This window comes from Amblyomma mixtum, chromosome 9 (assembly GCF_055824585.1).
Source record: "Amblyomma mixtum isolate Tamu chromosome 9, ASM5582458v1, whole genome shotgun sequence".
In the NCBI taxonomy this organism is placed as follows: domain Eukaryota; kingdom Metazoa; phylum Arthropoda; class Arachnida; order Ixodida; family Ixodidae; genus Amblyomma; species Amblyomma mixtum.
In genome coordinates this window covers 98,832,597-98,851,049 of record NC_143020.1, presented here as the reverse complement: position 1 = coordinate 98,851,049, position 18,453 = coordinate 98,832,597, and the positions used below count along the sequence as shown (strand labels likewise).

General features: G+C 45.5%; 1 protein-coding gene across 1 annotated transcript in view; it reads left to right on the top strand.

Moving 5' to 3' along the window:
• The window catches only part of LOC149330277 (uncharacterized), a 132,531-nt gene that overhangs the window by 33,744 nt on the left and 80,334 nt on the right, over positions 1-18,453 (top strand). Inside the window, exon 3 of the mRNA XM_089560882.1 lies at positions 14,176-14,256. Coding sequence (XP_089417008.1) covers positions 14,176-14,256 — 81 coding nt within the window. The remainder of the gene's footprint in view (positions 1-14,175; positions 14,257-18,453) is intronic.

The window sequence follows — 18,453 nt, the reverse complement described above, 5'->3', positions numbered from 1 at the left end:
CGTTTCCTCCAAAACCAATTTACCAATTTATTGACGTTAATTGATACTCCATAAATAGACATACTTTTTTTTTCATTTCTCACTGAATTCTCTCACGAGGCTCGTAGCCTTCAGGAAACCACAACATTCTCGCATGACATACTGACAGCGGCAGCGAATGGCAGGTCCCTAATTGCCGCTCAGAATACGAGAGAGAGGTGTCCAAAAAAAAGAGTTAAAAGAGGTAAATTTACACTGCCTACAGGACAGACAAAGATAAATCAACACTCACGGAATACGCATAGCGTTCATTCTAGTCACTGACTGGGGACACTTGTGGAGATTTATTTATTTTTCTTTGTGACCGTCGCGGACACAACAAAGTTCTTTTAACATGAGGTCTGCGAAAGGACTTTACACTCTAAAGAGAAGGCAGTAAAAAAGGAAGTACGAGCTGTCCTTTAGCGCACTCCTTTTTTATAAAAGGGAGTGCTCTATAGGACACCTTACTCTCTTTTTTACTCCCATTCGTGTTTACAGAGTACGGCTTACCTAAATACTTATCAGAAGATCTTGAAAGGTGCGGACAAGGGTTCTCCACACCCTGCAGATATTTAAAGCTTTAGGAGGGGCATAAGCGCTCCACTAAACGGCTGACCCTTATAAAAATTGTCTATATACAGTCTATAGACTTCTTATAGACTCTATATCCTTCCCATATATATTTATTTTTGTCTATTCATAGTCTATAGACTGTTCATACACCAAAATCTATTAAAAGTGTACGGCCATAAATCTGTAGATTGTCCACAGACTGTCTACAGCATTTGTATTGCCTATAAACTGTTCTCTAGGATTTGTCTATGAAGAGTATATATACTTTATATACATAAGTCCATAGAGTGTCCATAGACCGAAGTCTATTAAAAGTGTATGGTCATAAATCTAGAGATTGTCTATAGACTGTCTATAGCATTTGTATTGCCTCCGATCTCTAGAATTTGTCTGTAGGGAGTATATAGACGTTATAGACAGAAGTCTATGGACCGTGTATAGACTGTCTAAAAAAATGTATAAGGGAGAAGCCAACCATGCAGCCTGATTAGTTTTGGCAAAGACAGTACACTCGTGTTCAGCACCAGCTGCAACGTGACGGAAGCAGTTGCACTCTGTGACCATTCGGTGGCTCAGTGGTTATGGTGCTCGGCTGCTGACCCAAAAGACGCGGGTTCGATCCCGGCCGCGGCGGCTAGAATTTCTTTGGAGGAGAAATTCTAGAGGCCCGTGTACTGTGCGATGTCAGTGCACGTTAAAGAACCCCAGGTAGTCGAAATTTCCGGAGCCGTTCACTACGGCGTCTCTCATAGCCTGAGTCGCTTTGGGACGTTAAACCCCATAAACCAAACCAAACCGAAGCCTAGACGAGGGTAAGTGGTGCACTGGGATCAGCTGGACCGGAGTTGTTCTTCGGTGAACGCCGCCTTGCTGATGGCGACATATGAATAAAGTGTGCGCTCGGCCTTACAAGCGCGTAATGTATTCATGGCCACCTATAGCATAGTGTGCATGCACGTCATTCTAAACATGAAAGGAGTGGAATCAGAGTAAGCTCTCCACTAGCACACCACCTTTACGGAGCAGGGTATTGTGCCAAGCCCTGGTGTAGGTGTCCATCACTAAAAATGTGGGATACCTGCGATTCCAACCAAACAAATTCCTACTTTGAAACATGAGAAGTTATAGTAGTTACGAATATCTTAACCGAGGTTTCAGCCTCCTCTATTTGCCAACCTAAAGATCTCCGGTGCCGCGTTTAAAAGCCTCTTCCCATTGCTAACTGCATCCAGTTACTATGCTTCGCATTGTGATTATACATCCGTTGCCAAAAGTAAACATTTCGTATATTTAGTGATCGAAATATACTTCGGAACTTGGACAGGATACCCCCTAAAAGAGTGTGTGTTAGCGGACGGCTCACTCTCTTTTCACTCTCATACCATACAGGCTTTTTCGTGTTTAGAGTGTAGCTGGTATTGTACAGTGATAGGTTATCAATCTTATACACGCGGGCTTAGCAAAGGAGGCAGTTGTAGAAGAACAGGTAGTAGAATAACCCTTTATAAGGCGCAAGCTGAGTTTCTCTTACATGCATAAAAATGGTAGAATCGCACTCGGAGAGTCTCTAGAAATTAAATTACATTACTTTAAAGCAATTGCGACCACTGGTTTTGTAGAAAAAAGGGGTACATAGTCGTACCAATGACTGCGTTGTTAAAGTCCTCAAATGTGACACGCATCCGTCCCCGAGACTTTTGGACGTACGAGACAAGTGTAATTAGCATTGAGAATTGTTTGGAGAAGTATTATAAGTCAGTTGACTGGGGAAAAAGAATCAAAAGTCCAATAATTTTCGAAATTATTTTCCCGCCAAGATGGGTCTCTTCGCACTGTATACGAGGTCTGTTAGAAAAGTATCCGACCATTGGCCGTTGAAAAAAAACTTGCATAACTGGAGCGTTGCAAACCTAGTCATCTTTAAAGTAGTCGACTTGGGACTCCACACACTTCTCCCAGCGGTGCTGCCATTGTGGGAAGTATTCCGAAAAGGCCCTTTTCGGAATGGAGTTTAGCTCAGCTGTCGTTGCAGCCTTCCTTCCTTCCTTCCTTGTCTGAAATCGCGCTCCTTTGAAGGGCCTTTTGATTTTGGGAACTAGCCAGAAATCGCAGGGGCCATATCAGGAAAGTAAGGAGTCTGTTGAACTACAGGAGTCTATTTTTCACTAAAAAATCTGATTCGAGTGCGAGGAATGTGCAGGAGCATTGGCGCGATGGGTGCGCCAATTTCCTGTTGATCTCAGCTCCGGGTTCTTGCGCCGCACAGCATCACGTAGGCAACGGAGGACATCCCTGTAGTACTCTTTGGTCATTGTTTGACCCTATAGAGTGCGTACTCGTGGTCTGCCACACAGAGGGTATCAAAGAAAGCAGTCAGCATCACTTTCACATTGCTGCGCAATTGGCGGGCCTTCTCAAGTCTTGGTGACGTGGAATGCTTCCACTCTGACGACTGGGATCTGGTTTCCGGGTCGTACCTGTACACTCAAGACTCGTCACTAGTGATTATGATGTTGATGAAGTCGGGGTCACTGTTTGCGGAATCCAGCATGTCCTGTGAGACTTCAACACGAAGCTGCTTTTGCTCCACCGTGAGCAGCTTCGGCACGAATTTCGCCGCAACTCTCTCCATGGCCAAATCTTCGGTGATAATGGAATGTGCGGAGAAATTGCTCATGTCCACCTCTTCCTCAATTTCTCGGATAGTCACGCGACAGTCCCGCATCACCATAGCGTTCAGTTCGGCAATGACCTGGTCATTTTGGCATGTTGATGACCAATTAGAGCGTGGCTCGTTCTCCACCGATGTGCGGCCATCTTTAAAACAATTGTAACACTACTTAAACTGTGTGCTGCTCATAGCATCTTCACCGAAAGCCGTCTGAATATTTCGAATGGTTTCCACTCGGCTGTCGCCAAGTTTATGGCAAAATTTGTTGCAGTAGCGCTGCTCCTTTCACTCCGCCATTTTCCTTGCAATAAAAAACCGACGAGAGCACTGCACACTGCCTCACTCAAACGCTGCTTCCCAGCGACTGACGCTATCGGCAGGCGGGAAAAAATTCATGCATGCGCATGAAGGTTCAAGGTCACCTGATGCAAGCGCGCTTGTCTCATATCCATCAGGTGTTCGCAAAAAAAAAATAAAGTCGGATACTTTTCTAACAGACCTCGTATACGCGCTTGTAAAAACACACACAATAGCAAGGATGCATATGAGCGAAAGATAGAAGAAAACAGTGGATGGCTTATTTAATAGTTGGCTATGTTCAGCAAGCAAAATATGGTACTTAGGTGCATCGTTTCCCGTCGGCCGGCACTTTAAGCAAGTGGAGCACATTGTTCCACTGCCTAGAAAAGAGCTAATATGATGCTGAAAATAGACTCAATGGAGTACATGCAAACTTCATGTTTCTTTCCAGATGCTGCCTTGTTGCATGCGAAATTAAATTTATAACCCCCCCCCCCCCCCCCCCCCAATGGGGTCTAGTGGCCTCCATCCCATTTGCGCCAGTTTTGTGGCTAACCTGAAACTTGATCATTTCCAGCGTCATGCCGCTGCTTCGCCCCCCCCCCCCCCCCCCCCCCTTAATGGAGGCGCCTGCTCGAAGATTTATTTCAACATTTCGGTCGGCGTTTGTCTAAGGTTACTCTTTTCCTTGGGGCAACTATGACTGGCGCAGCAACAGGAATGTGTCCCCCGTTATGATATATTTTTATTCTGTTTATTCTATACCATAACGTCCGAGGGGGGGGGGGGGGGTATTACATGGGAGAGTGAATGAGCTAGAACACGATCTTTTGACAAAAAAAGAAATAATGATGGTTAAACCACTCTCAAGTACAAAAAGCCCAGAAACAAAGAACAAGCTAAATATCCTAAATAATAAGCTAAATATAAGATGCACAATAAACAGAAAGAAAAGAAAACAGTGGTTACGAGTGGTCAGCTCACAAAGCAAATTATTTTACTTAAAAGTGCGAGGATCCTAGATAAGTTAGCAATCTTAATTAAAATAACGGATCCTGTGTTATCATGGGGTCAAAGCGAAAAGCTGGACTAGTCGGTTGTTCACCAGTTTATAAAGCAGACTAGCGTTTAGTACCTGGATGAAATGCTCGTCCTGGCTTCTATTTCTACGTACCCGTCCTAAGCACTAGTCTATTTTATATAATGGTCATCACGGCGATCTTGGTGAGCAACTCAGTCCATCCTTTCCTTGATAGGGTTAAAAGCGAATTTTGTTACTCTTCCGTCCGGGCGGAAATAGTGTTAACCTTGTAGGCGTGACCGAGACGGTAATCGTTTTATACAGGCTAATTTGTCCTCAATGTCTTTTTCAGGCATGGCGTGGTAAAGAACCACAGTTAGGCTTAACAGCGGCACTATTCTTGTCTTCTAGGCCTTGCTGTGGCTTACTCGCCGTAGATGAATGCGGTTAAAGCGGCTAAGCTAAAGTAATCCTCTGGTATCAACCAGCGAATCAACCAAGTTGCTTCCTCCAATTTCTAGAATGGCTCCTCGTGTTTCCCGATATACGGAAGAACTGTTCATCTCACAGGGACAGCTCTATGCGGAACCGTCTCCATGGTAGGCGACGTCTACGGCGTTGTGCGTCACAACAGGAAACTCTTACGTTCACCCGCTGATCAATGGGAGTGCTTCGCTAGTGTTCATGTCACGGAGATGCAGCTTCTTGTTCACGTGGACCTTGAATGTCAAGGGCTCCGAAGACAGGGTCACGTAGCTCATCTGTGGGGGGTAAAGACAGTTTTGTGGGTGTGTGTGCGTAGAGTTTGATATTGGTGTTCATTTTTATTATTTTTGTATCTTGAGGGCAAGTTTAGAGGGTCCTTGTAACACTTTCTGACGGAATGCTCGTCATGCCTCAGACGCTTCTTTCGGTGATCGATGAGCTCAAGGGGAAAGGCCTAGCACGCAGACGTAGCCCAGATCGCCACCGCTGCCGAAGTCGGCAGGCGGAAAAAGAAACACCCACAAAAGCGACGGCTGGATTTTTTGGCACGTATTCCGGCGTTGTTAAGAGTGACCCCCCGTGGCGGGTGACGAAGGAAGCACCGCCATAAGGAGGCGGGTGAGGAAAATCTGTCGAGCGTGTCCGTCGAAGTCAGGCAACACTGGGCGAGAGAAGGTGACAGTGTAAAAGAAGCACCGATAAGCGTCAGCTCAAGACTGGCGTTTTGTGATTCGGTGCTCCGGCAGGCCAGGCGTCAGTGCTGCATTCGCGGTTTCTACACCTATTTTTGCTGAGGTGAGCGAGCTTTCCGACGCGACGGTTTTCACACCGACCGTTTAGGCCTAGCTGTATCTGGAGTCGAACGGCCGTACCTTGCACGACAAACGCCTGTCTGAGTACGTACGCTAAACACCTGTAACCCGAACGAGGACATTTCTGCATGGGACACTTTCTTTTCTTTTTTGCTCAACTTTTGTAGTTTCATTTTCTTGGAATCCACGGCAATACCTGAAAGCACTATCGGCCATCTGTTCACCAGACTACATGCGTTCGTCCAATTCTATTTCTTCTTTACTTCCGATAAGATATCATTAGCCGGAGTTTATTCTCTAATCTATTCTGCTATCCTGCTGTACCTCAAAGTTAACCTCATCATTTTTCCTTCCATATCTTTGCAGCTGTGTCTTAAATTTTCATTTCAACTTTTTGGTTGTCTTCCAGATTTCATCCTCATCCCTGAGTACTGGTTATAAGCTTTCCTGTTTAGGGATGTTACTTAGTTGGCTTTCACCATCTGAGAGAGCCTGCAAAATGAGCTCCAACTTATGTTTATTCTTCTCACAAATTATTTCTGATGGTTCGAGTCTGCGGTCTCTACTTGGCTTAGATGTGATCCTTCTCTACCCCCAGAAGCTCACAATATATCATGAACTGTTGCTTTCTTCCAACATTTTTCATCATTACTTTGGTCTCATTTATATTAATTTTTAAGCCTACCTAATGTGACCAGGAATATCGAAGAGTTAAGCTGTCCATGAGATATGCAAATCTGTGGAGATAACGTACGAGCATATGGCGCGGAACAGCGCGGACTCGAGATCAATGGGGAGGACTACGTCCTGCAGCGGAAGCAGCCAGGGTTGACGATAATGGTGTTTATGTTTGTGATGGGTTTCGCACTAAAGCCCAGGCAAAAGAAATACGCCTTTAAAAATTTCGCCTATAGTTTCACTGGGTTTTGGCAGCAGCGTCCCGATTGGTAGATTTTCCACACGCATCCTGTTTGGGTATGCTTGGCACTTCACAGAATGCATGTGTGCTGAGTCAAGTTGTACACCGCGAAATGATACGTAGATTATGAAAGTCTCGAAGTCAGAAAAGACTCCAACGGGGAGAGGAGTTTAGTCACTTAAAGACTAACTGCTTTGCCATAACAGTTTTAGTCTTTCAAGAACCAACTGATTGGTACTCTTTTGGAGGCTAACTACAATATGACAGGTTGTCTCTCCAGACACTGACTAAGCATCTTGAGGATTATGCGGTGCAATCAGTTTCTATTTACACATTGTTGGGTCAGAGTGCACATATCACGCAGTAGCGATAGGCATGCTGGCATTCTTGATGTGTTAGTGAAACGTTAGGGCTGTGTTAGTGCGATGTCTTCCGCATGCGGCTCTCCAGGTTGCCGCTCTGAATCCGAGCAGAGAGTTAAACGATTCGGAGAATGACCTCTGGCTTAAGAAAGGGATTGCTAATCCTATGTTTTATTTATTTATTTATTTATTTATTTATTTATACATACTGCAACCCTATTGGGCTATTGCAGGGGTGGGTGTGAACAACAGTTTAGGAAAACATGGAGCACAACAATGGCAAACATCCGAAACAATACGAGTGAAAACAAGAAAAACGAAAAAACTATTCAATAGCCGCTAAAAACAGCTCTAAAGGAAGAGAGCGAGTAGAACCGGGTAAACAATTCCAATATTCGATTGCACGCGGAAAAAAACTGTATTTAAAGGTGTCCGTGCGGGCAAAATAAGGCGTGATGTTTAGGCTGTGGTGACTTCTAGTTTTAGATGGTATAGCAGGGGTTAGGTAATCATTTGCAGAGGTCCGGCAGAAAGAGTTAATAATGCAATACAAAAATTTTAAAGACTCAGTCCTTCGTCGAGATGAGAGTGGTTGCAGGCCCAGTGATGAAAGTGCTGTAGAAGGCGAAAAATCTCTACCAAACCTGTGACATATGAAACGAACGGCTTTCTTCTGCACTGCCTCGATTTGGTTAATTTCGCGTTGTTTGTGCGGGTTCCATACAGGGGAGGCGTATTCAAGTAGTGGACGGATTAGCGATTTAAACATCAGTAGTTTCGTATCTCTAGGAGCAGCTTTTATTGTGCGACGGAGGTATCCTAACTTTTTAAGTGCCTTTGAGGTTATGAAATCTATATGTTTGGACCATGACATACTGGGTGTGAAAATAAGACCAAGGTATTTGTATTGACTCACACTCTGGATGGGGGTATTGCTAATTGTGTAAGTAAACACGGAAGGTGTCGTTCTATTAGTGAAAGTCATAACAACGGTTTTGCGGATGTTAATAGTCATTTGCCATGTAGCACACCAAGAGCTAAATTCTGAAAATGATTTCTGAAGGTATAAGTGATCATCAAGGCAGGAAATTTTGTGATACAACACGCAGTCATCAGCATACAAACGTAGGTTACAGGTGATATTACAAGGTAAGTCATTTATAAAAATCAAAAAAAGCAATGGGCCCAATACAGAACCCTGTGGAACTCCTGAGGGCACGTCTGCCACCCTAGAATTAGTTCGGTTGAAGGACACAAATTGAGAACGGTTGGAAAGAAAACTTGAAATCCAATTGAGAAGGCGGGGGTTATTGAGGATCATGTCAAGTTTATACATAAGTTTTGAGTGAATCACTGTATCGAATGCCTTCGAAAAATCAATGAATATTGCGTCTATCTGATTGCCTGCATCAAGGTTACTGCAGATGTCGTGAGTAAATTCGTTAAGTTGTGTCAAAGTGCTGAAACCGCGTCTGAAGCCATGCTGAACATTTGTTAATAAATTTTGTGATTCGAGGTATTCCATGATGTGTTTGTAAATAATGTGCTCTAAAATTTTACATGCATGAGAGGTTAAAGAGATTGGTCTATAATTGGATATAGTTTGCTTGTCACCACTTTTGAATAACTCTATAGGACGGCTAAAGATCCAAATAATGAAAAATCTTCAAAAGTTTCGAAAGAAGCGCTCTAGCTTTCGGAATCAAACCTGAGTGCTTGGTTTACAAGACGTCACTAGATATTGGTGCGTGAAAGAGTGGGAAATGATAGATCATACCTTAATCATGACCACGGTAATCCAGCTTGCAAGACACGATAGCACCGCAAATTAGCCGAGGTCCTTTGGGGTCTGAAAAAGCCAAGGAGTGGTATAGAGAGATACAGATAGAATAATGGCTACTCTGCACATGAGAAGTGAGATGAAGGAAGATTGAGAGATAAGAGAAATGGAAGATATGAGCAAAGAGTGGTAAGCTTTCAAGAAGCGGATGAAAGTGGAGATTAGATGCCTTCAACTAGGGAAAAAGGAAAATGATGTAATAGATAGGAAGAAGACAAGTTAGGAATTGTGTGCATCAGCTAGATGTAATCTACCAGCAATATCATCTATAGGGGACTTCACTAATTATCTATGTTATCTTTCTCGACTAGTGGTGGCATCAAGGTAAGGAACGGTTTGGGGAACATTTTTTAAAGACAAGAACACTTACACAATTTTATTAGGCTTCGATACGTCACGTCGAAAGACTGCTCTGAACACGACGTATTGCTTCGTTAACGCAATTCTTTTACGCCCAAGTGGCACGGTCACTAGCGAAAGCCCAAAGCCAGCGCAAAACTTAACAAAACCTCTCCCTGCCGGTGTAAACGCCAATTCAGGCTTGGATTCGATTTTCGCTTAGCGAAGCACAGTAGCCTGCGTCAAGGCCATATTTGTAATACGCGTACATTCGATTCAATCAGGCGACTCCACAGACTAGGTCACGACGCTGCACATTTCTTCAGGGCGCGGTAGCAGACAAGAGAATTTTCCTCTCAAACAAAAGGCCTGGTATGTCGAAACTGAAAAAGCCTCACGTTGGCTGGTTGGTCGCAATAAAAGTTACTGATACCAGCCGGCACTGGGAGCACGCAAGAAAATGTCAGTAATGTCTTTCTATGCTTCGAAGGTAAGGACCTCGCCTTTCCAGCCGGTTTCAGCCCCAGTTTTTCTTGCTTGTCCATGTGCAGCTTCGAGATATTAAACCTCACGTGGTGGCCACAGGTGGGCGGATGAGATTAGGAACTTTGCCGGGATTACGTGGCCTCAGATGGCGTCGTGCAGGGCTAATGGAATGGATACGGGAGAGAGAGAGAGAGAGAGAGAGAGAGAGAAAGGAATTTTAATGAAAGGCCTTTGCCTTGCTGTGGACGTAGTTAGGAAGGAGATGATGATGATGACAGTGCCATATTGCATCACGCCATGTGATGCCATGCCAATATGCCTTGTCGCACCATGCCATACCATATCATTGTACAGGAGTGTGCCCAAAAGAGTCGCAACTTCTGAGCAAACACAAGCAGAAAGCTTGGACATTGTTTCGTGCCCTGTTCGTTATCGATGCGTGATATAAAAGTTTACTGTACTAAGTTCCCAATAATTGATACCACGCTCGTGTAGTAGTAGTAGAAGACGTTTATTCGGCCAAAATTTACAGGCCGAGCATGTCGACCGCCTGGGCGACCAGAAGTCGCTGTTCTTCCTCCCCTTCAGCGCCAAGCCAGTCGAGCCAGGTGGTGATGGATAAAGAAGGTGGGGGGTAGGAACCCGACTGCTGAGCAGCCGGGCAATAGAAGAGGCAATGGGCAAGGTCCGCATAGATACAGGGGCAGTTGGGACAGGAAGGGTCCGATCGATAGCGATAGAGAAAGAGGCGAGACGGGGTGATGATTGCATTCATTTGAACGTGCCGAAGAAGGCGAGCCTCCGGCACTGTGAGTGATGGATGAGGGGGAGGGTAAAGGCGTTTGTCGAGGCGGAGCTCGAGGTAGACCTCTTTTATGGTGCGGCGAAGGGTGAGTCTCCCACCGTCCTCCGAGGGCTTGGGCCAGGGGATCAACGGTGCCCGGAAAAGTGTGTCACGGGCGAGCTGATGAGCCAGCTCATTGCCGTCAATCCCTGAATGCCCAGGGACCCAGCGGAGGAAAACGATGGAAGGCTGCAATGCGGAGACCGCTCGTTCGACCTCCTGTTGAAGAGAAGGGGTTAGGGTGCGTTTCTGTATGTGGTGTATAGCGGCTTGTGAGTCTGAATAGACTGTGTACTCTTGAAGAGAGGGAAGGAGGGCAAATGACTGGAGTGCATGCGCAATGGCGAGGACCTCGAGGGACAATGCATCTGGAGGGCGTAGAAACGGCCCGCTGGTGTGAGTTTCAGGAGCGGGGAGGTGGGGGTGGTACAGGGCGTAGCCGCAGGAACCTCGAGGAGCCACGAAGGAGGCATCCGTGTAAGCTACACCCTGGGTATCAAAGAGAGGGGAATGGTGCTGTGCGGCCGCATGACGACGGCCGGCGTGGAGAACGGGGGACATGTTGGACGGAAGGGGGAGGATGCGAAGATTGGGAGCCGGGGTGGGAATAGGAGAGGTAATCGGGGCGCAGGGAAGGGGCGAGATACCCGCTTGAGTCAGTAACCACTGACCCTGACGGGTAAGGGAAAGCCGGGCAATCTGCGAGTCATGATGGAGAGAGAGCAGAGAACGGAGAGGATGAAAGAGGCCTGTTGCAAAGATCTTTGCAGTAGAGGTAGTGATAGGGAGGTTGAGAGCTGCCTTGTAGAGGCCCACAAGGGCAGTCTCAAGAGCGTTAAGTTGAGTCTGATTGAAGGAAACGTAGGGTGCAACGTATAAGACCTTGTTGAGGGCCAGCGCGTGGGCAACTCGGCACGCATGAGCCTCGTGGAGACCTGAGCGCCGAGTGACCACGCGCCGCAGGAGGTGAGTTACGGAGTGGCAGGTGGTGACAGCACGGTGGAGGGCTTGCACGTTCTTGGCTGCATGCAAAGGAAAGCCAAGAACTTTGCACTGCTTGACGACAGGAATGGGAGAGCCAGAAAGGTAGAGAGAGACGAATTGGTTGTGTGAGCGCTGGTATGAGGAATGGTTGAGGAGAAGGAGCTCGGATTTTTCAGGAGCAGGAGAGAGGCCAGCAGTGGTGAGAAAGGAGTCGATGAGATCTAGGCCACGTTGCAGGGTGTCCTGTACGTGACCGGGAGAGCCAGACGAACACCAGAGAGTGATGTCATCGGCGTAAAATATATGATGCAGGTCGGGAATTTCAGCTAGCTGGGAGGCGAGAGGGGCCATAGCAAGATTGAAAAGGGTAGGAGAGAGAACAGCACCTTGAGGAGTGCCTCGGGTGAGGTTATGGGGGTCGGACAGATAGGTGTCGACTCGAAAGCGAGCGACACGTTTAGAGAGGAATGAGCGGATATAACAGTACATGCGGGAGCCACAGTCTAGGGAGGCGAGTTGGGAAAGGATGTGGTCATGGCAAACACCGTCGAAGGCCTTGCGAACATCGACGGTCACAAGTGCGTGAATTTGAGTGGGGGTAGGTGACAGAAACGTGTGCTGGAGAACCAGAAACATGTCCTGTGCACAGACGTGGCGTCGGAAGCCGATGAGAGAATGAGGAAAGAACTCCCTCGTCTCGAGAAAATTAGAGAGGCGAGTCAGGGCCATTCGCTCAAGGGTCTTACCAACACATGATGTCAGGGAGATTGGGCGGAGGTTAGAGAGAGAGGGAGGCTTGCCCGGCTTTGGAATCATAGAAATGAGGGAGGAGGTCCAGGAGCTGGGCAGGCAGCCGCTGTCCCATGCATCATTGTAGGTTTTAAGGAGGAATTCTTTGGCGCAGTCAGGAAGGTTGCGAAGTGTGGTGTATGTAATGGCATCCTCACCGGGAGCCGAGCGTGTAGCATTAGCAGCCAGAGCCGATTCGAGCTCCCGGAGAGTGAAGGATTGATACTATGCTCGGCAAATTCCCATCAAAAGATTCCCTCCAGCTTTCGGTGTGCACCGATTTTAAAGACTGCGTGGTTAATATCCTGCCCTTTCCAGACGCCTGCGATGTCAAGCAAGCAAGTCCAAAAGGATTAAAGAAAGGAATGTTGTCATGACAATCGGTTCACGCCACCGGGTAGAGGGCTTCCTTCGAGGGGCATTTCGCGCTGCCTTCTTGAGTTGTATTCGACTGTAAACTCTCCTATGAATTGTAACAGACGACTGTTCGGACACAGAACTGTTGCAGAAGTGGCCGAACTTAATTCATTAACTAAAGTGCTGCTATGACGTTCCTATTGATGGAACAGAAACGCAAGGAAAGGCCAGCCAGTAGCTAACTGCAGCCTCAAGATCTTCTGCCCCTCATAAAAATGCTCTATAGACTTCCTATAGATTTTCATAGACTCTGTTGCCTTTCTATAGATATTCCATTTTGTCTATTCATAGTGTATAAACTGTCCAGAGACAAAAGTCTGCTAAAAGTGAATGGCCACGAATCAATGGATTGTTTATAGACCGGGTATAGAGTTTCTATAGCCTATAGACTAGTCTATAGGCTATAGGCTATATATGATAAGATTCGTATATTCTGATTACTCATATCATACGAGCCTAACAGCATTGAAAACAAAAGCTAACCTCCCCAGCCTTGAATCCCGTCGAAAAATAGCCAGACTTTGCCTTTTCCACAAGTTTTATCATTCGCATTTAAGCCAATCCGTTATCACCCCTGCATACCGCCTTTCACTTCGCATCAGTCATCCGAAAGCTGTTCATACACCTCGAGCATCTACTTCTGCGCACCTAAAATCATTCTTCGCCCAGACCGCAAGAGACTGGAACGACCTCCCCGCTGAAGCTTTCATCCATCCTGGCCTGGAATACTTCAAATCATTCATCACTGATTTTTTTCTTCAATGATATGTATGCCCACCCCTCATGTAATGCCCCTAGTGGGCCTTTGAGGTACTAATAAATAAATATAGAATTTTCTATAGAAAGTCGATACATTTCATAGATAAAACTTAATTGACAATCAACAGACTGTCTAGAGAAATTTTTGTGAGTGGCGGAAGATGCGACACTAGTATCGGTGGCATTTCGTCTTCCTCATTGATGAGCTATGTCTAAAGGCTCAACTAGAGAAGCTCGACCATAGCAACCGGACTGACATAACCTGTTTCTCAACTCTCCACATACAGCAATTCTCCTATTTTCAGACGTCAAACAATTCTTAAGCAAACCGAGGCTCCCTGACGTTCGTAGCTCGTAGAAAAATGCGTTTCCGCAGCACTTTTGAACGCACCGGGCGTTCTCTCATCTTTGCTCGTTCCGGAGGACAGGTTGCAGTGTTTTTCAAGCGTATACCGGCCTGCTATGCGCGCGCATGCATAAGGCGGAGGTGTTGGAGAGATGGCTGCGCTTATGGCCTCTTCACGTTTATAACCCGTCTTATCTCGGCCCCAGATGACGCTGGCCGAGCTCAAGGCACTCCAAAGCCAGCCGTGCGACGCTGGAGGGGCTACAAAGATGTACGGCACAACCAAGGTAAGTCCACCATGCCAATTACGCTATCCTCGTCATCGATGCTTCCCAGTCGAAAAAAATGCAGAACCGTGTCAAATAGGACCAAATGTTTTGCCGTGCTAGCGTAACCACAGATTTTTCTGTTGTGCTGTGGAATTTTTTTTGTAGTACTTTTTTGTCGTTTGTAGTTCCGCCTTACTTTTCTGAAGTAACTACTCAAAATTCTGTTTTTACAACAAAACATTTTGGTTTGATTTGGTTTGGTTTATGGGGTTTAATGTCCCAAAGCGACTTAAGCTATGAGAGACGCCGTAGTGAAGGGCTCCGGAAATTTCGACCACTTGGGGTTCTTTAACGTGCACTGACACCGCACAGTACACGAGCCTCTAGAATTTCGCCTCCATAGAAATTTAACCGCCGCGGCCGGGATCGAACCCGTGTCTTTCGGGTCAGCAGCCCAGCGCCGTAACCACTGAACCACCGCGGCGGCAAAACAAAACATTTTGCTGTTGCTAACAGTTCAAGGGCACAGCATTAGAGAAAATTTGTTGTGACGACAGAAAATTTTATGTTCTGTTTTTCGTCTGGGTTGAAATGCTTGGCGTGGTCGCCTTTCGAAGTGCTGGACAACACAAAGAGTGCGGAAGGTTTTAATGAATGTTTTATGCAGCATCCGTACCGACAGAAATGACGGACAGAAAGCACAGCGGATTATTTATCCCTTACAGAAAGCACGGCGTAGAGAATGAAATTTAGAGTTTGCACTGGGAGAAATGACAGAGAAAAAAAGCATAGCGGAATATTCATTCTTTACAGAAAGCACGGTGTAGACAATGAAACTTTGAGTTCGTGTTTTTTTTTTGAGTAATTACAAACAACCATATTGCGCGACACATATCGTGAATGAAAATATTTATTTTCAGAGTATGATAGAAGTAGGCATTAAAAAATAGAGATCTTTTTTTGTCGCGACAATGATTCCGGGTACACAAAGTGGCAGGTTGGAATCCCAGCTGCGGCAGCCGCGTTTCCATGGAGACGTGATGCAAAGGGGGCTCGTGTGACGTGCGATGTCAGTGAACGCTAAACAGCAGGAGCTTCCCACTACGGCGTGTCTCGTAACCCAAGTAAAGCTTCGGAAGCTAAACGTTACCAACACCTACCAAGCAAACTGTTAAGCAGGTCGAATGTTTAGTCCATGATCAGAGTCCAGATGACGCAAAAGACGCCGTTTGTTGGTGTCATAGCCGCCAATAGACAGCTCTTGAAGCTTCTGTCAAATTTAGCCATGACATGAAATACTCACGTTATTTTACTTGTCTTCATTTAATACTTAAGTGCGGTGGCTGTTTTGATTTGGTCTAAAATCGGTTTGAAATAATCCGCTCGTCGATAACAGTAGACTTTTTGTTGACTGACCTGAATCTGAGAAAGTCAATAATTTTCCGGTTGAGAATCTATGGACTCCCTGTCTTCATGCGACGGAGCGCTGATATTATATATGTATATATATACAAATGATGGACTAGCATAATACGATTGAGGATATAAAAAGAGAAATGTACCTTCGAGCCGGATAACAAAATATTTGTAAGCCTTGCACAAGGTTGTTGATCCACAGGTTACCTGCGGTAGTTAGGTGCCTCCTTTGTTCTTGTTGGTTCAATTTAAACTTTATGTCCTTCACCTAACGCTGAGGCAAGTTGTGCAAAGCCATAGATAGAGTATTACACAGTTACAGAATGGGAAACTAGCTCAGTGGTTACTCATCTACCCCCGGATTGCTAGAAGGTCTGTTCTTCGTACTTGGCTTGGATATTAATAGGCCGAAAGCATAGATTGAGCTGGAGAAACGTGGTTTTATTTTCATTTTTTTAAAAGTCAAACCTTCAGAAATGCCCTTTTAAAAACGTAGAAAGAAGACCTTTTGGTCTTCGTCACTGTAGGCATATTTTCTGCGTTTTAATCACAAAGTATTTTTATTAGCCGTAGTGGCGGCGCAGCAATGATTCCGCCGCCGAATGCACCTTCTTCCCCCAAAACTAGCCAATAAAAACATGGGATGCCTCGTGGTGGAGGAATCATTGTTTTATTTATTTGAACCTCGTTATGACGAAGTTGAAGGGGCCCGGCGATTACTTCGTTATAGCCGTTGCTTCGTTATAGTCTGTGTTGACCGAGCTTCCAAGGGGAACCATCATTCCTTCGTTGTATCCATTATTTCGTTATAACGAGGTTTAACGCAACACGTATACTTCATGAGAAAGCATCGTCGAAGTTAGACAGGCTTTAAATTTTTTTTTTAATTTGGAAGGCTTTATTCACTTACCTAAAGCAGACGCGTAGAAGGCCTTCCTTGACTATTCCTATGTGTATCGAAGTAATTTATTTGGTTTTTGCAGCGCCCAGTTTTGACGCTTTAACGCACTACATAGACAACTGTGTATAAAGTGCACTCGTAGCTTTTTCTGAGAGTGTGCTGCACCTAGCAGGGATTTCTTTGCTTCATGTGAATTTCGATTCCTTAAACTCGCAAATGAGATTTTTTTTAATGTCATATAGCGAACGCAGTAAATAATATTTCTTGATACGGATGGTTGCGTAGTCCGTTGTTCGTCATTTCGGCGCAAATATATTTTGTCCCTCAGTAGTAACGCCATTTTGTTCCGCAATTTCAAGCGTAGCGGGCACCTTCGAAATAGAAACTGCTTCCACGATCCTTCCTGGCGTTTAGTCGATAAGTGGCGGCTATTTCATGTTGCTATTTTCATTAATTACGACACTTTGTGCGAAATTTTTTCACGTCACAACATACTTTCTGTAATGTTTCTAACCTAAAACTAGTAGTAATAACAGAATTATGTGTACTAATTCTGTGTAGTTACAACAGAAAAGTTGTACAAAACTTCGTACTACAGAAAAGAAAGCACAGTACTACACAAAAGTACTACAAAACAACCAAATAATTTGTCGTTACGATGAAAGTGTAACAAATTCTGTCGCATTTTTGAAATGGCTCTGTTCTTTCCTCTGTGATATTTCATTTAAGCAAAAAAAGTGGCCTTTGATACGGTCAAGCGGAGTAAATGGTTTGGTTTGGTTTGGTTTGTTGGGGTTTAACTTCTCAAAGCAACTCAGACTATGGGGGACGTCGTAGTGAAGGGCTCCGGAAATTTAGACCACCTGGGGTTCTTTAACGTGCACTGACATCGCACAGTACACGGGCCTCTAGAATTTCGCCTTCATCGAAATTTGGCCGCCGCGGCCGGGATCGAACCCGCGTCTTTCGGGTCAGCAGCCGAGCGCCGTAACCACTGAGCCACCGCGGCGGGTGTCGCGGAGTAAGTGGTTAAAACAAGTTACTTTTTGCGCACTGCGAACCGTGCCACCCAGAATCATAAAATTTTCTCTACGGTAGATCGCTTTGCTGGCTCTATGGTGATGGCTGCAGCAGGAGGACTCGGGTTCGATACCGGGTTTGACGGCAGCACGTGCACAGGGGCGATGTGCAACAACGCCATTAAAAAATTTTCAGTAACAAATCTTTAGTATCCAAAATAAGCCCGCAGTAGGCCACAGGCTTCCGTCATACGCAGCCAACAGCGCTGCTTATCCAACAATCCACTGATCATTAACCTATCCCAACATTGCCACACTTCTAGCTTCTGTCGTCAACAATGTAGCAGTATCGAATTTGCTTCTGAAGATTGTGGTGCCAAAATATCGTCTCTGTAAAAATTAATTACTCAGAGAAGAACAAGCTAAGCCTTGAATTGGAGATGTCTTTCTTTAAAAGCCTTACCTCTAGGACACAAAAGCTAGACTATTCTCTTGCTTGTCAACAGGTGGCACATTGTTTAAAAATTAAGAAATAGCGCGTTGACAACATCCATTACTTATGAAAAAGAATTGCAGAGTGGAGTCTGGTTTGAGCATCCGCCTTGCATGCGGCAGGTTCGGGGTTCGATCCCCAATGCCGCCTGTTGCCCGCCGACGATACAGTAGGTACTATCTTTCTCCTGGCTTAGTGCTCGGCTTCTTTGAGTGAAGTACTTGGGAAATGGGTCTCTGACGCTACCTTTAGTAGACGAAAACATCGTGTGCCATAGTGCTCTTTGGCCACAGGCCTTCCACCATAAAAATGCATCATCATAGTCATCATCATCATCATCAGAACGACCGAGTGGCTGCCAACGAAGCACTATAGAACGATAAGCT